Here is a 15,360-nt window from a genome sequence, read left to right on the forward strand (position 1 = left end):
CAGGGCATGTAACAGTGGTATAGCTTCCGAACAACTGCCTCGATGTATAAATGCAAACTGAAGTGAGGGAAGTTGCAATCTACGCCTCCAGCGATCAACAAACAACTTATGAAAGTATCAAACAGGCTTGGGTGACTCGCGGAAGTAGGAATTGGAGACTCCGGAAGTAAGGTAATACGAGCACGACACAGATGCGGGGGACAACCCCCATATAATAAGAGTAAGTTGGAATACGCAACGAGGGCGTTGGTATTGAACCAGTGAGGTATCCAGGCCCTGAGGTTGTCCAGACCTGAGAACGAATCGCCCATTAGACGGATCGTATTACCGACTTCCTCATATGCTATTCAATCGATCGAACTCCGATTAGATGGTAGCGCTGCGCGATTTGGCCGGCTGTCTACGAGTTTTGCAGCTGAGAGCACCTGCTTCCAATACTTCTCGGCTTCCAGAGGTAGGCCGCGTTTACCACTGTATAGGTCCTTCCATGACACATCGAGCACAGCAGACGCTGCATCTTTCCGTCCTTGGTGGTATAGGGTCTGTATGGCGACGTAGTTAGCTCGGCGTATCTGCTTTCTGCCGACCGGCATCCGATTAGCTAGCTGACGGTGGCACCGGGAGACAGGATTCCAAGCGTGTGGAAACGTCTTGAATGCGTGGAGGTACAGAAGTGACAGCACTTGCTCCGGTGTCATGATGCCTGACTGCGACCCTCAGTCAAACGCCAGAAGGTCAACACTAGCAAGCTAATAGTCAGCAAGGGATTCCAAGAGTAACATGGCGCAATCCACGGTTTGTTTAAACCAGACACTATAGTCATCAGCTTCTGACGAACAGGCCGCTGTTTGACAGATGGTTTTGTCCAGGTCACCAGATGATGACTCGTCCAAGTGTGGTTGCCAGTTTTGGTGCCTGTTTTGGTGCTGATAGCCGACAGACCCAGAAACTACTACTCCAATCTTGTGAACGGCGCAGTTCGTGTGCCACAAGACGGATGTATGTTGTTAGCCAGGCGCAACAGTGAATGTGGATCTTGATGAGACCAGCGGATACCGGAATTCTTCACTCAGCCAAACTTACCTGCATTATATTGGGTATGGTGTGCGTGCCGACGGTGTTTAGTTAGGTCAGCCCTTGTTAAAAAAAGTGGGAACAATCAGCGCAGGCCAAGTGGGTGACCACGTTCCTACCAACACTTTCATGGACGTGATCTCGATGGTGGGCTACTAAGCCAGCTTTCGATTTGCAGCACATACCACATTCTTCACACATGAGCCCCACGAGTCTCTCCCGTGTACTCGTGCGGAAATGCCAGATGAGTCGTGGTGTACATTGCCGGAAGCAACCAGCACATTGAAACGAAGCAGGATGGATGTCCCTGTCTGGAGTTGCTGAACTCTTAGCTCATCCAGACTGACGTCCGGGCTACCTAGTCGGCGCCACGAGGAGGTGGTTCAGCATGCCGTCTACCACTACTGCACTCATTAACCAAGCATGACTCAGATGCGATTTTCAAAATGGTCAGAATATCAGCAGTTTTAGTGGTGAGCTAGATTGTGGAACTGCGCAAAGAAGATTTGTTTTTGGCCGCTGTCCAAATACGACTGTGTTTGGAAGAGTATGCCAGCCCCAGCAACAGTTGACATGTTTTAACCATCGCGGCGATTGACACGGCTTTCTTGCATATGAATGGTTGGAAATTCAGTACAACACAGCTGAGTCCTCTGAATCGTTCTGTGTACCATTAAAAATGCATGGTGTTTTGTTGACTTTACTTCACGGATGTAGGGTATCGTTTGTGTTCAGGTAAGTGCTCTCGGTATTGCACTCTCCTTGCAGAGTATATGGTAGACAACGCTTGCACATTCGCTTCTCTGGTTCGAGCAGTGTTCAGCTATCTAGTCCACCAATAGATTCCACGGCACGTGTCCCAAAATAAGCACCACTGAGGAATCCAGCAAAGTGCTCGTTTGGTCCAGTTGATGTTTCAGGAGTAAAAACTAATTTGAAGCATTTAAACCTAACAGTTGTAAAGCCATACAAACCTGGTAACTTCCATTAGACCAGCGGAATACATGTTCTAGGTGCTTCAAGCGCAGGAAGTGGTTTGCAGAGCCAACGACGAATCTGTCCATCAAAAAAAGAAAATTTCCGAAAATTCATAGGAATTTTAATAGTAATGAGATTACTAAGTGGGCTTATAAGTTATTTGAGGCCTGAAATACACCGTCACAAAAACTGCAAACTTTGACTGAAGGCCTTGTTGTTTGAAACGACATTCCAAATGTCTGGTTCCATCACCATTTATCGTACAGTTTTCGAATACAGTTTGGGAAGAAAAAGCAAGATTATAGAATCTTGAAGGCATTCACGTTAAAATTAATAAGAAAACACTTGTGCAGGAAACATCGTGCGTGTCCGGTCTTCCCATGTCAGAGGGATAAAACATAAGATGGGACCTGAAAAAAGAACCATTTCGCTCACCTGCCCTGCCGGCGTTCGTCTTAGCTGTTCCCAAACATCCTAATTCCTTGCTTCAGCTTTGTGTTCAAGGTTTCTCACACCTCCCACCCACCCACTCACCCACTCGGTTAAGCTCTGCCGACACTTGCTAATCCCTCCGAGAAAGCTGCTATCAGATTACATTACTGCGCAGAGGAACACATGGGGCATTGAGTGTCTTATCAATAAGACAACTTCGTTTTTCTTGAGGCAAGCATTAAATTTCTTTCCGAGATTCAACGAAAAACATCAAATTACATGATACCAAAATATTTGATCGTACCACAAAATTCGTTCATAAAATGCTGATAGATATCCTGATGAGATATCCGTTAATCTGCTCGGCTAGGTCTTATGTAATACGTCATCGTGACTGTCTATGTTTACTCAGCGCATAACTTAGATAACCCTGATAAAGATATGATATTATCGGAGGTTTTATTTAGTACCAATTGTTCGACCCTGAGACGTGGACCTCAGTATTTACAATCGAAGTTTGTAAATTCCAATCCCCTCTGCTGATGTCTTTGCCAAGATTATTCCTCCCATGTTGTAGACGGATGCTCTGTAGACAAAATTTGTTGTTCTCCAGAGGGAATCTATCGGGGAATGTAGTGTAGTTTCTTTGTTCTGTAACAAACACAAATGAAAGATGCAGACTGTTTTGGCGGGGGAAATTTCGTAGGGTTTAGAAAGGTGAGCGCCTGTCATGAACGGTGTACGAGTAGATCCTTTTTTCATCTGATCTATTCATTTCTTGCATCCCAACTTGCTGATCAACCCTGGGTTGTACTGGAAACATAGATGATTATGGTATCCAGAATGAATCCAGTACGTCTGTGCATTCGATTACGCATTTCTGTATCGTCCACTCAGATTTATCGATGGATCGTTGAATGGACGTCGACAGAATGAATGAGTAGCCGACTGCCGTTCGGACGCAGAAATGTGTTCTTCATTGGTGCGCAGACACTTGAGTGAGGTCGATCGGCCTTTGCAAAAAATAACGATCTCTAGGTCACAGGTCTACTACAACAAGCAGAAGACGAGTTGATTTAAATATGAGTGGAATTGACCGGTTTGTTTTGTATAATTTCCGCTCGTTCGGTCCCATATTCAGAAGTTCCTATTTGTCTCCAGGTCGTACCACTCACTGGAACATCGGAAAAAAATACATACGTATTCGTTCGACTGCTCCCGAAGTTCCTCATCCGTTGAATGGCAGTAAGAGATTGTGTCATTATGCACACTGACGGCAATAGTTCCGGATGAGTATCTGTTCGATTTCAAACTCTCTCTGAGTATACCTCACCCATGTCACTCCATTGGGGAAAAGCCGATTTTCTTGCAGTCAGAGGCATCAATCTTCTCATTTAATGGTGGGTCATTCACGTACCTTAATCTCCATCACGCTAGGTGCATGATAGTGATATAGCACTGACAGTTGTGATGCGTTAATCTGTTTATCACATTTTATTTGATTTTTTTGGGCAAACTCATGTTTATTTGATGTACGTGCATCCCCAAGTTTCAACTGCTCGGCCTATTCACATCAAGGTACACAGGAGGTTAATAATAATATTGGCGTGGTCTGCACTTACACCGTCCTCGTTTGAACAGTCCGCCTTCCGTCCTCACGAAAGTAACCTCGTTACTCCACACCAGAATTAACAGAACTGGATTCGAGTTTCGCTCACACTAGAACTCACCGGTAGTTGCTATCCTTAGTCGTTCCGGGATTTCAACCCCGGTCATGAAATTGCGAGGTGTGCGTTAGCACCACAGCGGCAGTGCATTCCGGAAGCACGGGAATTGTCACCATTCTACAGTTGAACGTGTTTCGACAGGTTTCAGACGTCCATTAGACTACCTACACGCGAAGTCTGGTCCGGTGGACTAGACGATCGTCACAACAGGGAGAGCTACCGGGGCGTTGTCCCGGTCAATGTGCCAACCAGTCACATCGCTCAAGCGTCCGCACGTTCGCCCGTTCAGACGTGTTAGTTAGGATGTGTCTTGGACGTGCTTGTGTAGTTGTAGTAGCACACACGCACATAGGATTTCCAGGGTTAGTATGTGCCGATGATGAGCACTAACAATAGAGAAACTAAATTTCAGTGTTTGTTATTGATGCGGACTAACCAGAATAACTGAGCCAGTAGAAGAGAAGGGCTGTGCAAGAGAGTTATGGGTAGGCAAAAAGGTGGTTAATGGAACTCACTCCCACAAACCCTGCATCATTCAGTTCGTTTTTGATATCCCACTTGTTCAGCACCCAGCCTAACTAGTAGTGAAAAGTATAAGTGAAGACGGAAGAAAAGAGGTCTCCTGAATTACACATCATCGCTTCCGTTTCAAGTGCGCACTAGACGGATCCTTGTGGGACATTGCAAACCCACCACGAAAACTCTCTGAAGGTTTGTGTTTCGAATCCAACCTTGATATCTCTACTGCTCTTGTCTAGGTTTGAGTAACCTGGCGGTAGCTCAGTCTTCTTACTTCTTTCGGATGGTATGGCAGCAAGGCACCGAAAGTGTGTCACAGCTCAACAATTATTACTTGTTGTTGTTTCGCAGCAAATGCGAATCCAAAGCAAGATACTTTCAGGCTTAAAAGAGACTCCGGTCACATATCATGCCTAATTGTCTCAGTGTCATCCACTGGTATACCCTTTTTCTCGCCAAGGAAGATTTTGAATGATCCAAAAATAACGGAACACTAGATTCTTCTTCTCTACTCATTGGTGATGATGACCCCATCCATGAAGAGTACTACTGCCTTGCTGGTCGGTAATGGACTCTTTCATTCGCCAATGAATTTGACGACAAAATGCACGATTCAGCAGTCCTTGGAGTGCCCATGCAACCTACCGAGACAGTTTCCCAGTTGTTAATACTTGCCGGAACAGAAAACGTCCACTGAAAGTGGTCCTGGACTCCGAAGACTCTTGTTATCCTACTCTTGATACCTTGACCGGGTTCGGGGAAAGGGTTACTGTTTCGGACCTATCCCCTAAAGACCTAAAGACCCCTGCGACGTGTTAGCTGAAGACCCCAATAGAGGCGGAAGAACCCAATCTACACATGCACAGATTTTCAGCTGGTTCAGAGAAGACTCAAGCTGCGGTAGTGGCCCACCAATCTCTCCCCCTCGCCAGTAAATGTCCGTAGTATATCCATGGTTTCGAATAAGGTATGGAATTTCATAAAACTAGACCTGAGGATCTTTTGCTACTACGAGACAGACTGCACCCAGATGTGATAACCATGACATTACCGCCTGACATCTTCGGTTTTGTTACTGATTCTGTCTTTCCGGTGGCAAGGAACACAGTACTGTCACTTGATCAGCACTTTGGTGAAAACAACATGTTGGTCTACAAGTCAGTAGGGAATGCCGATGGTGCTCTGGTATGGAGCAGAACCTGGTTCGGGGTTTAGGCTACTACCATGCTTTCATTTAATAAGCTGCACAAAATCCCTTTTGGTACGTTGAGCATGATACGGTCTGGCTCATCACACAAATCACCCAGTTGGTACAACGTTTGCGGTTGTACACACAATCCGTCCAGCAGATATCACGTGTGAATTTCACGTGCACAAATATGACGAACAGCGAATGTCCTCAGTAGCTCATTCTGTCAGTAATTAGCAGGTCATTAGTTTAAGTCTATCGTCAGTGTGCTTCCTCGCTCACGATTTGGACTTCCCATTGCAAGAAAATACAAAAGGTGAAGCGCGATATGTCCAATAAATACAGATTAAAGAAAACGGGGTCACTACTACGATAGCTTGATGTTCAATGACCATGGCAGAGATGCTTGCGTGGCGTTCTTGAATCAAAGCTCTCGCATTCACTAAATCGTTCTCACTTCCTTACATAATGGATAAGCAGATCCATCCGTCGACGAGCCGTCACCATTCTATTAACTTCCCTATACTCGGTGTAGGAAGCCGTGGCACGTGGAAACAATACATCTGGAGTCACGACGACCTGGGAGCTAAAAATTGACTGTCTGTATCATGACTGGAGGTAAACGACGTTCAGTGACAATAAAATGTGCGCTGTCGCTGGTCCAAATGGTTTGGGCACTATATTGGTACGGCATTGGGGGAAGCTAGGTAGTCACAAGCACCTGATCGTTTATCGATTAGTTTGCAGAAAAGGCTCACATTCGACTCTGGCTTCACGAGATGTAACGATAATCTATTTCGATTCTTCTGCAAAAAGTGAGGTCGAGAAAATTCCGAAAAGGTATCGATTCGACACGTACTCTGTAGTTTTTCCCTCCCGGGGTTAAGTATCCTGGATACAGCCACGAGCATTAACCCACTTAAAACATGCGAAAACTAAAAACGTGTGTATAGATGAAAAAAGATTAATTGGAATTGGGGATAGAGTGAAGAGAGGAATGGTGAACAACTTGTGCAATCCGATCTCGAGAATCAGTATGAATTAAGGAGAAGCGTAGGAAAAACAAATTTTTCGGCTACCAAAGGTTATAAACGATGTATATAATGAAATATTCTGATTTGCTTTCATCATGAATCGGTCCACAATCTTAGTAGACGGCACTGTTCTTCTAATTTTGTTTAAGTGCGCTGAGGAGTATTTTTGAAAATTCGAATGTTCCCATCTGGACAGAAGCTAAACAAATCAATCAAATAGGTGACCTTGATTACACTTTGAACCGTACGCAAATCCTGAACATTGCTCACTAGTGCTTTGCTTCCTTACAAAAATATCCACCCAAGTAATAAACATAGCAGTCTTTGAGACTTCTTATTTTTCACGCCCAATTATGAAAAACCTTCAAAAAATTTCACAATTTTGACAACTTCATTGCTTTCACTGCACGGGCCCACCTTGCAGGCAAATCTTCCCGTTATCCGGCGGAAAACATTTAATTTCTGCCGAGCAGCAAAGTGACTACTGAAAAACCTCAAGATAAATTGTGGGCTACATAGAGGAACAAGATCACGACTGTCAACTAATTATTCACCTCTGAATCAAACATCTCAGTTGATCTTACGCGCTCAAAAGAAAAAAAACTATCCGACAGTTAGGTGTTTGACAGTTTAACTTTTTCACCTGACTCAAGTTGTCTCTGTTCATAAAGCGAAGCGGATTGGAATCAGTTTGAATATATTGAAGTAAGAAACAGATTGGGTTCACCCGCATAATCTTTCCTTTAAAAATATTGGTCTGCAAAACTAATTTGCGAAGGTACTTGGAACATCTTCTCAGAACAAAATAGCCCAAGTGGTTCATTTGAAACTTGCCCGATGAGGTGCCGTCTAGGATCGATATAGATATTATCAGATCCGCTTTCAATGTTTCTTGCTTTGTAGCCAGCTCATTCCACTTGTACTTCTGTGGAATTTTTACTATGGTATCGTATATTTTTGAAGGGCATGGTCACAGACAAAAGTCTAATGCAGGCGATGAATGTGGAAAGGTTACAGGAGAATGTTATATAAGAAGAGAGAAGCGTCTCATTCGAAGTCATGCCATCAAAAATCCCATTCAGACAAGATGAGTCCCAACGTATATAAGCATGTTTGGTATGGAAATACGCATGAAAAGACCAACAACCGAGGAAAGGACAAACAATGCTGAATGCTCTTCAGGGTTCGGTAACTGCTAACACAGTCAAGACTCGCACATCAGGCACAAAGTGTTCGTCACACTGTGTCTGGTGTGAGATTCGATAGCAAGAATGTACACTCAGCACCATGTACCACGAACAAAAATGCCGTCAGTACGCAGATAGCCCATAATGGCAAGCAAACACAAGTTGCTGACTGTGACCCCAGGGAGTCCCAGTCCGGTAAAGGCCTTGGCGGATTGAAGAGGCAGATCCCTTGATAAACAATGATCCTCGGCTGGTGGACCAAAATGTCGACATCCCAACCGATTGCTCGTAGGGCTGAGGTTATGGCGAGGGAATATCCATCAACGTCATAATTCTGCTTCTTCTCATTCCACACAGTCACTCCGCGCCCATCCGAGACTATGCTGACGTCCATCACAGTTGTTCGTCTTTTCCGAAAAGCGATTAGGTCAGGCTTGATGAAAGACGTCGAAGTAGGTGCTCTCAACACCTCGAAGACGGTGTATCCCAGGTGACGGAGACGTTTTCAGAGTTCCCATGCAACCCGATTATGACCAGCATAGCTGCAGGCCTGCAAAACTCTCCGGTTGGCCACCTCCAAAAGAAGAACCACTCCACCCCATTCCTGTGATATTAACCTTGAAATCATCACTTTTTAGGGGACCAGTTACTCAACGTCCATCAAAGACCCATCTCGGCGTCATCTTGGCACCAAATAGCATCCCAAAAAAGATCTTGGTGTAAAATTCGTGCAGTTAGATTTCTGAACTGTGACATGAAGACAACACTGTTCATTCAATGACGCAAAGCTGCCATAATTTCCGACCTTTGAAGTGATACGTCTTGAAACTCCTTCCCCGCCTCGCAATGGAGGCTACACTCAATGTTCCCATAGTGCAAAACTTCATCCTTGATCACGACTGATCTCATTCTGGGTCTGTTTGAGGGGATAGTCGTACGCGTAGTTATTGGGGAGACCACTTCAGAGGATCAACCGAAGGTGTTCTATTCGGTGAACGCGCATCTTCTGGGAGGGGAAAACTAAAATTGAAAGGAACTGACATGTTCTCCCATCAAACATGGACAGTCACACTTACCCAACTATGACATCAGCCTCTGAGGACGCTCGATGCCAGATACCGTGCACATGAGTGTCGCGACCTCTCAAACCTCATATAGACCTACATAGTCTTAACACAGCTCCAAACAACCCTTCATGGGACAGGATGTCCGTAGTCGTGTGACAGCATATCCAATGAGGTCACACACGAGCGTGGGCCCATACATGAGTCCGTGGCACATTTTCTGTTGGCGTTTGTAAGGTGGCTTCCTAACGGTTTTTTTATTGATTTACCATGGTGCTGTATTCCGCGGACAATGAAGCTGCAACCGTTCCGCAGCCGGGTCGCGATATTGCAGTGTGTTCTTTAGTGCATCACTGTATTGTTATCACAATTTTAGGTACCTTTTTTGTTGCCTTCTCGTGCGTCCGAGGGATCTTCCGAAGATAACCCATTCCCCAATTAAGGGCATTTGGGTCGTTTTCCGTGAGTGTGCCATTCCGCCGTTTACAGGTGCTCAAAGCCAGGGGCAATTATGTCATTTTATCGCAAACACGTTTTCAACGAGTGACTACTCAAATTGGATTTTTGGTGCATGGCCAGAAATTAACCTCGGTATAAGCTGGAGGATGATATTTTGAGAAACCGAAAGTCGACAACATTTTCGCAGGTTCGGTCAAAAACTACATATCACGCTCGCGGACAATATATTGGAGAGCTCTTGAGGACGATGCGACCACTACTCTTATAATTCAACTATTCAAACCCGCATATTCCTAATTGCGCTTTCAATGCTTCAGTAAATAATGACCCACATTTACGGTGACATGCAGGCCAAAATTGTGCCCATGAGAATAGGGATTACAGGCTGCTGGTTCAAGCCAGATAAGTGTTATCTTACCATCAAGGTCATCTATTTTTTCGCAAACCTATACATAATGCGAAGTGCTGGCTAAAAAAACCAGACGTCTCGGTTCGTGGAAGGTAGTTCTCTGCAGCAGTTCCCGAACAAAATTCTTTCTGATTAACAATAGTTATACGTACGCAACCTTGGGAAGATTTTTTATTTACTTGTTCTGTAATCAAACTCGTGAGGAAATATGTCGAATGTTGAATATGATGTGTGGAGATGAAATTTATCGGTTACTTTTTAAAATGCGTGACCCTGTAGGTTGCATAATCTAATTTAAAGGCAGTCAGGCTACGCAGTATTATAATCTTTCATGCTAATTTGCTGGTCATCTTAGGATTCAAAGGAGGAAATCTGGTTTAGATGAATTAGCCCGATCGCGAGACAAACTATAAAATACAGGGGGCGCACAATTTACTTGTGAGCACTGTTGCCAGTTGTGACCGATCTCAAGACCATGCACTTAAATCGTACCCTACTCCGAAACCCCACCAAACTGAAACAGTATGGAAGGAAATTTCTCCAGACAAAAATTCAAACTGACTTTTGCCAAACACGTTTAGACTTCCAATTCTACATATGGAAAGATGATTATTCCACAAACCATTTGGCTTGGGTGACACAGCAATTGTTCCGTATTTCAGCTGCAGGCTAGTCAACACATAAATAAAAAAACGAAGCAACTGGAGCCTATCAGAGATCGATATGCATCACAGAACGTTCAACAATAATTAGAAACGTTGTCCGATCGTAGATGCTCATCATTGAGAAAACTCGTACAGTTTCGCTAAACTAGACGACAGTGCTGTGATCAAGCAAATTTGAAATGCGATTTGACAGCAAGCAGCGTGTGTACTTGTTTTTATTTGTCTGAAACTGGACACAGCGATGTTGATGTTGGCCATATGTTAGGCCGACTTGTCGGCCGCGTTACGCACCGTCCGCCGTGACACGTTAAATGAGCTGGTCTACACAAAATACGTTCAAACGGACAGACTAATGATTAATCTCAGACAATTTTCTTTTAATCTGGTCATTCAAATTTCATGTGCCAGTCATTTCATGGCTTCGCGATAATTAGGTTTGAGGGCGATTGGCAATAAGCGGAAATATGTGTTTAAAAATGTTGACGATAATATTGACAGGCCAGTTTGCAAACCTGGTTGGACCATTTAGCCCCAAACGTTTAATCACATGTCTGATGAGCTGGTGAATGGAAGTGTTCTACAATGCAATAGCGATATGACTCTGGCCGGCGACATGACGATTGCAACCAAACGATAACGGGAATTCGGAAAGCAAGAGGTGAAAGCAGGCATTTCGGACTATCTCCTCGTAGTAGGGTCAGGTAATGAGAAGACATGGTTCATGGTACCTACAGAGAACGGTTTGTCCGTGATCACATACCAAACAGGTCAGCAACCCAGTCAAAAAGACATGGCTTTTTGCGTCACTAGGACCAAGTCAACTTGAAATCCCAACCACGTTTTTCTGAATACAGAAAAGTTTTTGATCGACTAACTGAAGATACTTCATCAAACACCACATGTGACAGAGGAAAACGGGCAATGCTGGTATAAGATCAACTTGAGTTGTTGAGATGTCTGGCTATAGATGAGTGGCGTAAAGTTTGCTCGAAACTCAACCCTGTATAGAAGCTTTACGTCCGGCCTGAGTAAGCGGTTAATCTTTTATAGAAATGCACTCGTTTACAAATCAGTATGGTTTTCACGAGAGACTCAACTGAATCTCTAGTTTATGATATGCTACAATCGAATGTGCTGCACACAGGCTGCCTCATGTTTCAGTTAGCACGAGATATCGCAGTATATTTTCATAAAGGAAACTACTCACAAGGTTACTGAAAACTCTTCGACAGCCCACGACCGGTTTTGCCCTTATTCTTTTATTCTGGTGTTTTTATACTTGCTCCGTAGTTACGCATAAACTGATGTATGAAGTGTGGTATATGTCCAGTACGTAACCTAATTTCGCTGAGAATATTGGCATCACCTACGTCCATTTAAGAACGCATGTTACCACCGTGTGAATTTCACTACTGAGACAAATGGTTGAGCTGTCACTGAGTTTGTAGAACCTCCCCTAAAAGGGTGCATCATGCGAGTCAATTTCTTCTGCTCCGGCCTCGGTAGTGAAGATAATGTGCCAGCTGGTCTTCTTATTTACACGGTGCAATTCAGAAATATATTTCCATTCTGAATCTGGAAAATGAGGTGTAGAAGGATAAAGAAGTGATAGCCCTCCTCATAAAGAAACAGTCTTCGAAAATACCGTTGAACCAGCTGTTCCCTTGATAATGTCGGCAGTGTTCTTATTGTGAAGCTGAATATCTTTTTGACAAATGCACTTATTTGCATATAAACTTCGTTTCTTGAAATTTGAGTTTAACAAGGACATAAAGCCAAAACGAAAACTTGGGGATAGTGGCTACCTGATGAACTCAAAGAAGGCAAAACCGATCCTAGGCTGTCGAAGAGTTTTCAGCAACCTCATGAGTAGTGTACTGCGTCTATACAACGAATATCTTATCCTGATATATTTTCTGGCTGCGTATTGAGAAAATGACCCAAACATGCACCGAGTGATAAGGGAGAGAAAACACTACAGGAAAGACTTCCATTAACTAATGAGGAAAACACTTTTTTTCTTTCTCACCAGTTTTTCCACTATGTGCACCATCTTGAGAAAAGTCTCCTACGTTTCTCTCTTTATCTCCACGTTTGTAGTCCATTATATCGGTCGGATATTCCGGTGTGTTGACTGTCAGACTTCTGGCATAAATCGGTCCAATAGGTAGTCTTCCAGAAGTTTATACTTGTGTTTCAGAATACTTAATGTCTGGACTACTATATGCAACAAAACACAACGAAGTTTCACACGCTCTGCACGCAACTGCTTGGTAATCCACCATTAGCTATACGCCTATCGTCTGTAGACCATTTGTTCGGAACAAAACTGCATGCACGCGTCCATTGACCTACTTCACGTTTCTGACCACAACTTGTCCACCAAACAGCAACACTGTTTGGGGTGGCTTGTTCTGATTAAAGAGGGCAGCAAAACAAAAACAAATGACCCGTTATTTGCATGTTCCAGTCACATGCGCCTATCCATGACAGAGGGATGGCTCGCACCAAAGCATCTTATCATGTTTGACTCAAACTTGGATATTCCAAGTCTACATAGTTAACTAAGTGGATTCGTAAATGCGATTCTCAACTCATGCCTATGAAGCTCAGAGGGACGACTGTAGCATATGATCAGCAAGGACCTACATGACTCCACGAGCTGGTATGAGAATATGCATAACTAATTAGTAACCGTAAGAGCAACCATATTTCCGGCAAATATTGTGCAGAAGGTTTCTTCGTTTTTAAGTAAGTTTAACTGTCACACCTGCACATTTTGAACTTTCGAAATCGTCACTATACGTCCGAAATTAATTTTCTGGAGAAAAATATAAATTCGACCACCGGAGAGGCAAAAGTCTCGACAACAATGCATCGAAGACGTCTGTAGGTAACCGTCCAAGATGCCAGTGAATTACTTTGTTGCACCATACAATTCTTAGAGCACCTAGACCATGGACCACGGTAGGGTGGACTGCTGGCAGTCACACTGGAATACGTTAATTTGAAATAAATATAGACACATGAATTCATGAATCAAGACTTCTGTTTATAAACCTGCCCCGAGCGCAGTGAAAAGAGCTGTTACGAGATACACCGGGCGTATTTCGTGATACTTCTTTGACTATATAGTGCAGAACAATGTCAGATGGATCGCTAAAACCGTCGGGTCGCCTGCAGTAACTCAATCATCGCGATAGTGCCAACGGCATACTCCACTTCTTCTGTTAACACAGTTCGGGTCTTCATCTTCCGATAGCAGTTGCTTCAGTAAACTGTATCATATTACATTTCGCGGTTCAGTAGTTGATGTGAAACGCAGCTGCCGGATCGACACAATGTCCAATTTCAAGTAAATAACAGGCTGTCGATGAAGCAGGTATCGGAGCTGATCAGAAGTCGGTTACTTTGTTAGCACTCCCTTATGGATTGAATGACTTCTGACATACCAACCATTAAGAGTTGTTCTGTTTTATTCATTCATCTGACATTGTTTATACCCGAACCGGTACAGCGAAGTACAGCAGGTGTATCGTGCAACAGCTCATTTCTCTGTGCTGTCTTCAAACCTGAATTTATGTCAACAAAAGAAGGACTTAAGGTCGTAGTATTTGGCGACAGCAATGTGGATGCTTGTGAGTGTGTGTACACTCCAGAGGGACTAGTTTCAGGTGTGACTAGGCACGGACACAAGATCATTTTGCTGATTACAACTGAGATTGATTTGATGTTTTTAGACCAGAACGGCTGCTCTAAGATTCGTGACGTGTCCGCTAACGGCCGCACTACAAAGCTGGTCACAAATACAAATGCGGATAATATATCCTTTATTTGTCGACTGGGTTGCATTGTCTTAGGTCGGATTTGTTTTACTGTGTTTTCGGCATTTATTATCCGACGATGTGAACGGTAAACTTGACGGAAGTGTTTGTCAGTCAAATATATGGGATGATAAGTGAACGACTGACGGTGCAGGCCGTGATATGTACTTCCGCTTGTGACTGGGTATCCTACTCATTGTGGTTGCACCTTTATGGAATTCAGAACGAGGGCTGATCTAACCCTGGGACCAGAGTATACACACATCGATGAAAATTCGTTACGGTTGACGCCCTGCAGAATGAAATTATGGTGAATCATCGGTCGCTGACTTGATATAAGCAAATTCACCCATTCGGTATTCAAACTGTTGAAAGCAGCGTTGGCATAATACAGATATCGGTACAAGTTCATTTTCTCAACATATTCAGTTGACTTTCAACACACTTTTGTCCAGTGTACTTTCCACCACGAAGAGACACCCAACGGATGAACCCAACTATTTCTAAGACGGAGTGTCCCGCCCGGTAAGGCTTTGTGGATGTATGTTCCGTTATCAATGCACTTGACCTTGAAACCATCAGGCGTAAAGGTACGATGAATGTACTTCCTGATCATTCGAGTAATCAAAGAAGCGTCGTTTGCTTTTGCTCCTGAACTGCTGGCACTTAATCTCTATTATGTTTTACTCATTTCCCATAGCCATATTCCACTCCAGAGACCTAATAGCTTCTGTAAGTATGGGGAGCGCTCCTCGATTGCTTTTCCGCTTAAGGTTATTCAGAATATAAATTATGTTTG

The 15,360-nt window shown here is 43.8% G+C and overlaps 1 protein-coding gene across 1 annotated transcript; it reads right to left on the minus strand.

Moving 5' to 3' along the window:
* Positions 1-1,140: 1,140 nt before the first annotated feature.
* T265_05268 (hypothetical protein) lies at positions 1,141-8,534 on the minus strand (the record flags this gene model as incomplete). Its single annotated transcript, XM_009170237.1, has 2 exons — positions 1,141-1,401; positions 8,196-8,534. 2 exons carry the CDS (start codon positions 8,532-8,534, stop codon positions 1,141-1,143), a joined length of 600 nt encoding a protein of 199 aa, XP_009168501.1.
* Positions 8,535-15,360: the final 6,826 nt, after the last annotated feature.

The sequence above is a fragment of the Opisthorchis viverrini genome, assembly GCF_000715545.1.
Source record: "Opisthorchis viverrini unplaced genomic scaffold opera_v5_97, whole genome shotgun sequence".
Taxonomy (NCBI): domain Eukaryota; kingdom Metazoa; phylum Platyhelminthes; class Trematoda; order Opisthorchiida; family Opisthorchiidae; genus Opisthorchis; species Opisthorchis viverrini.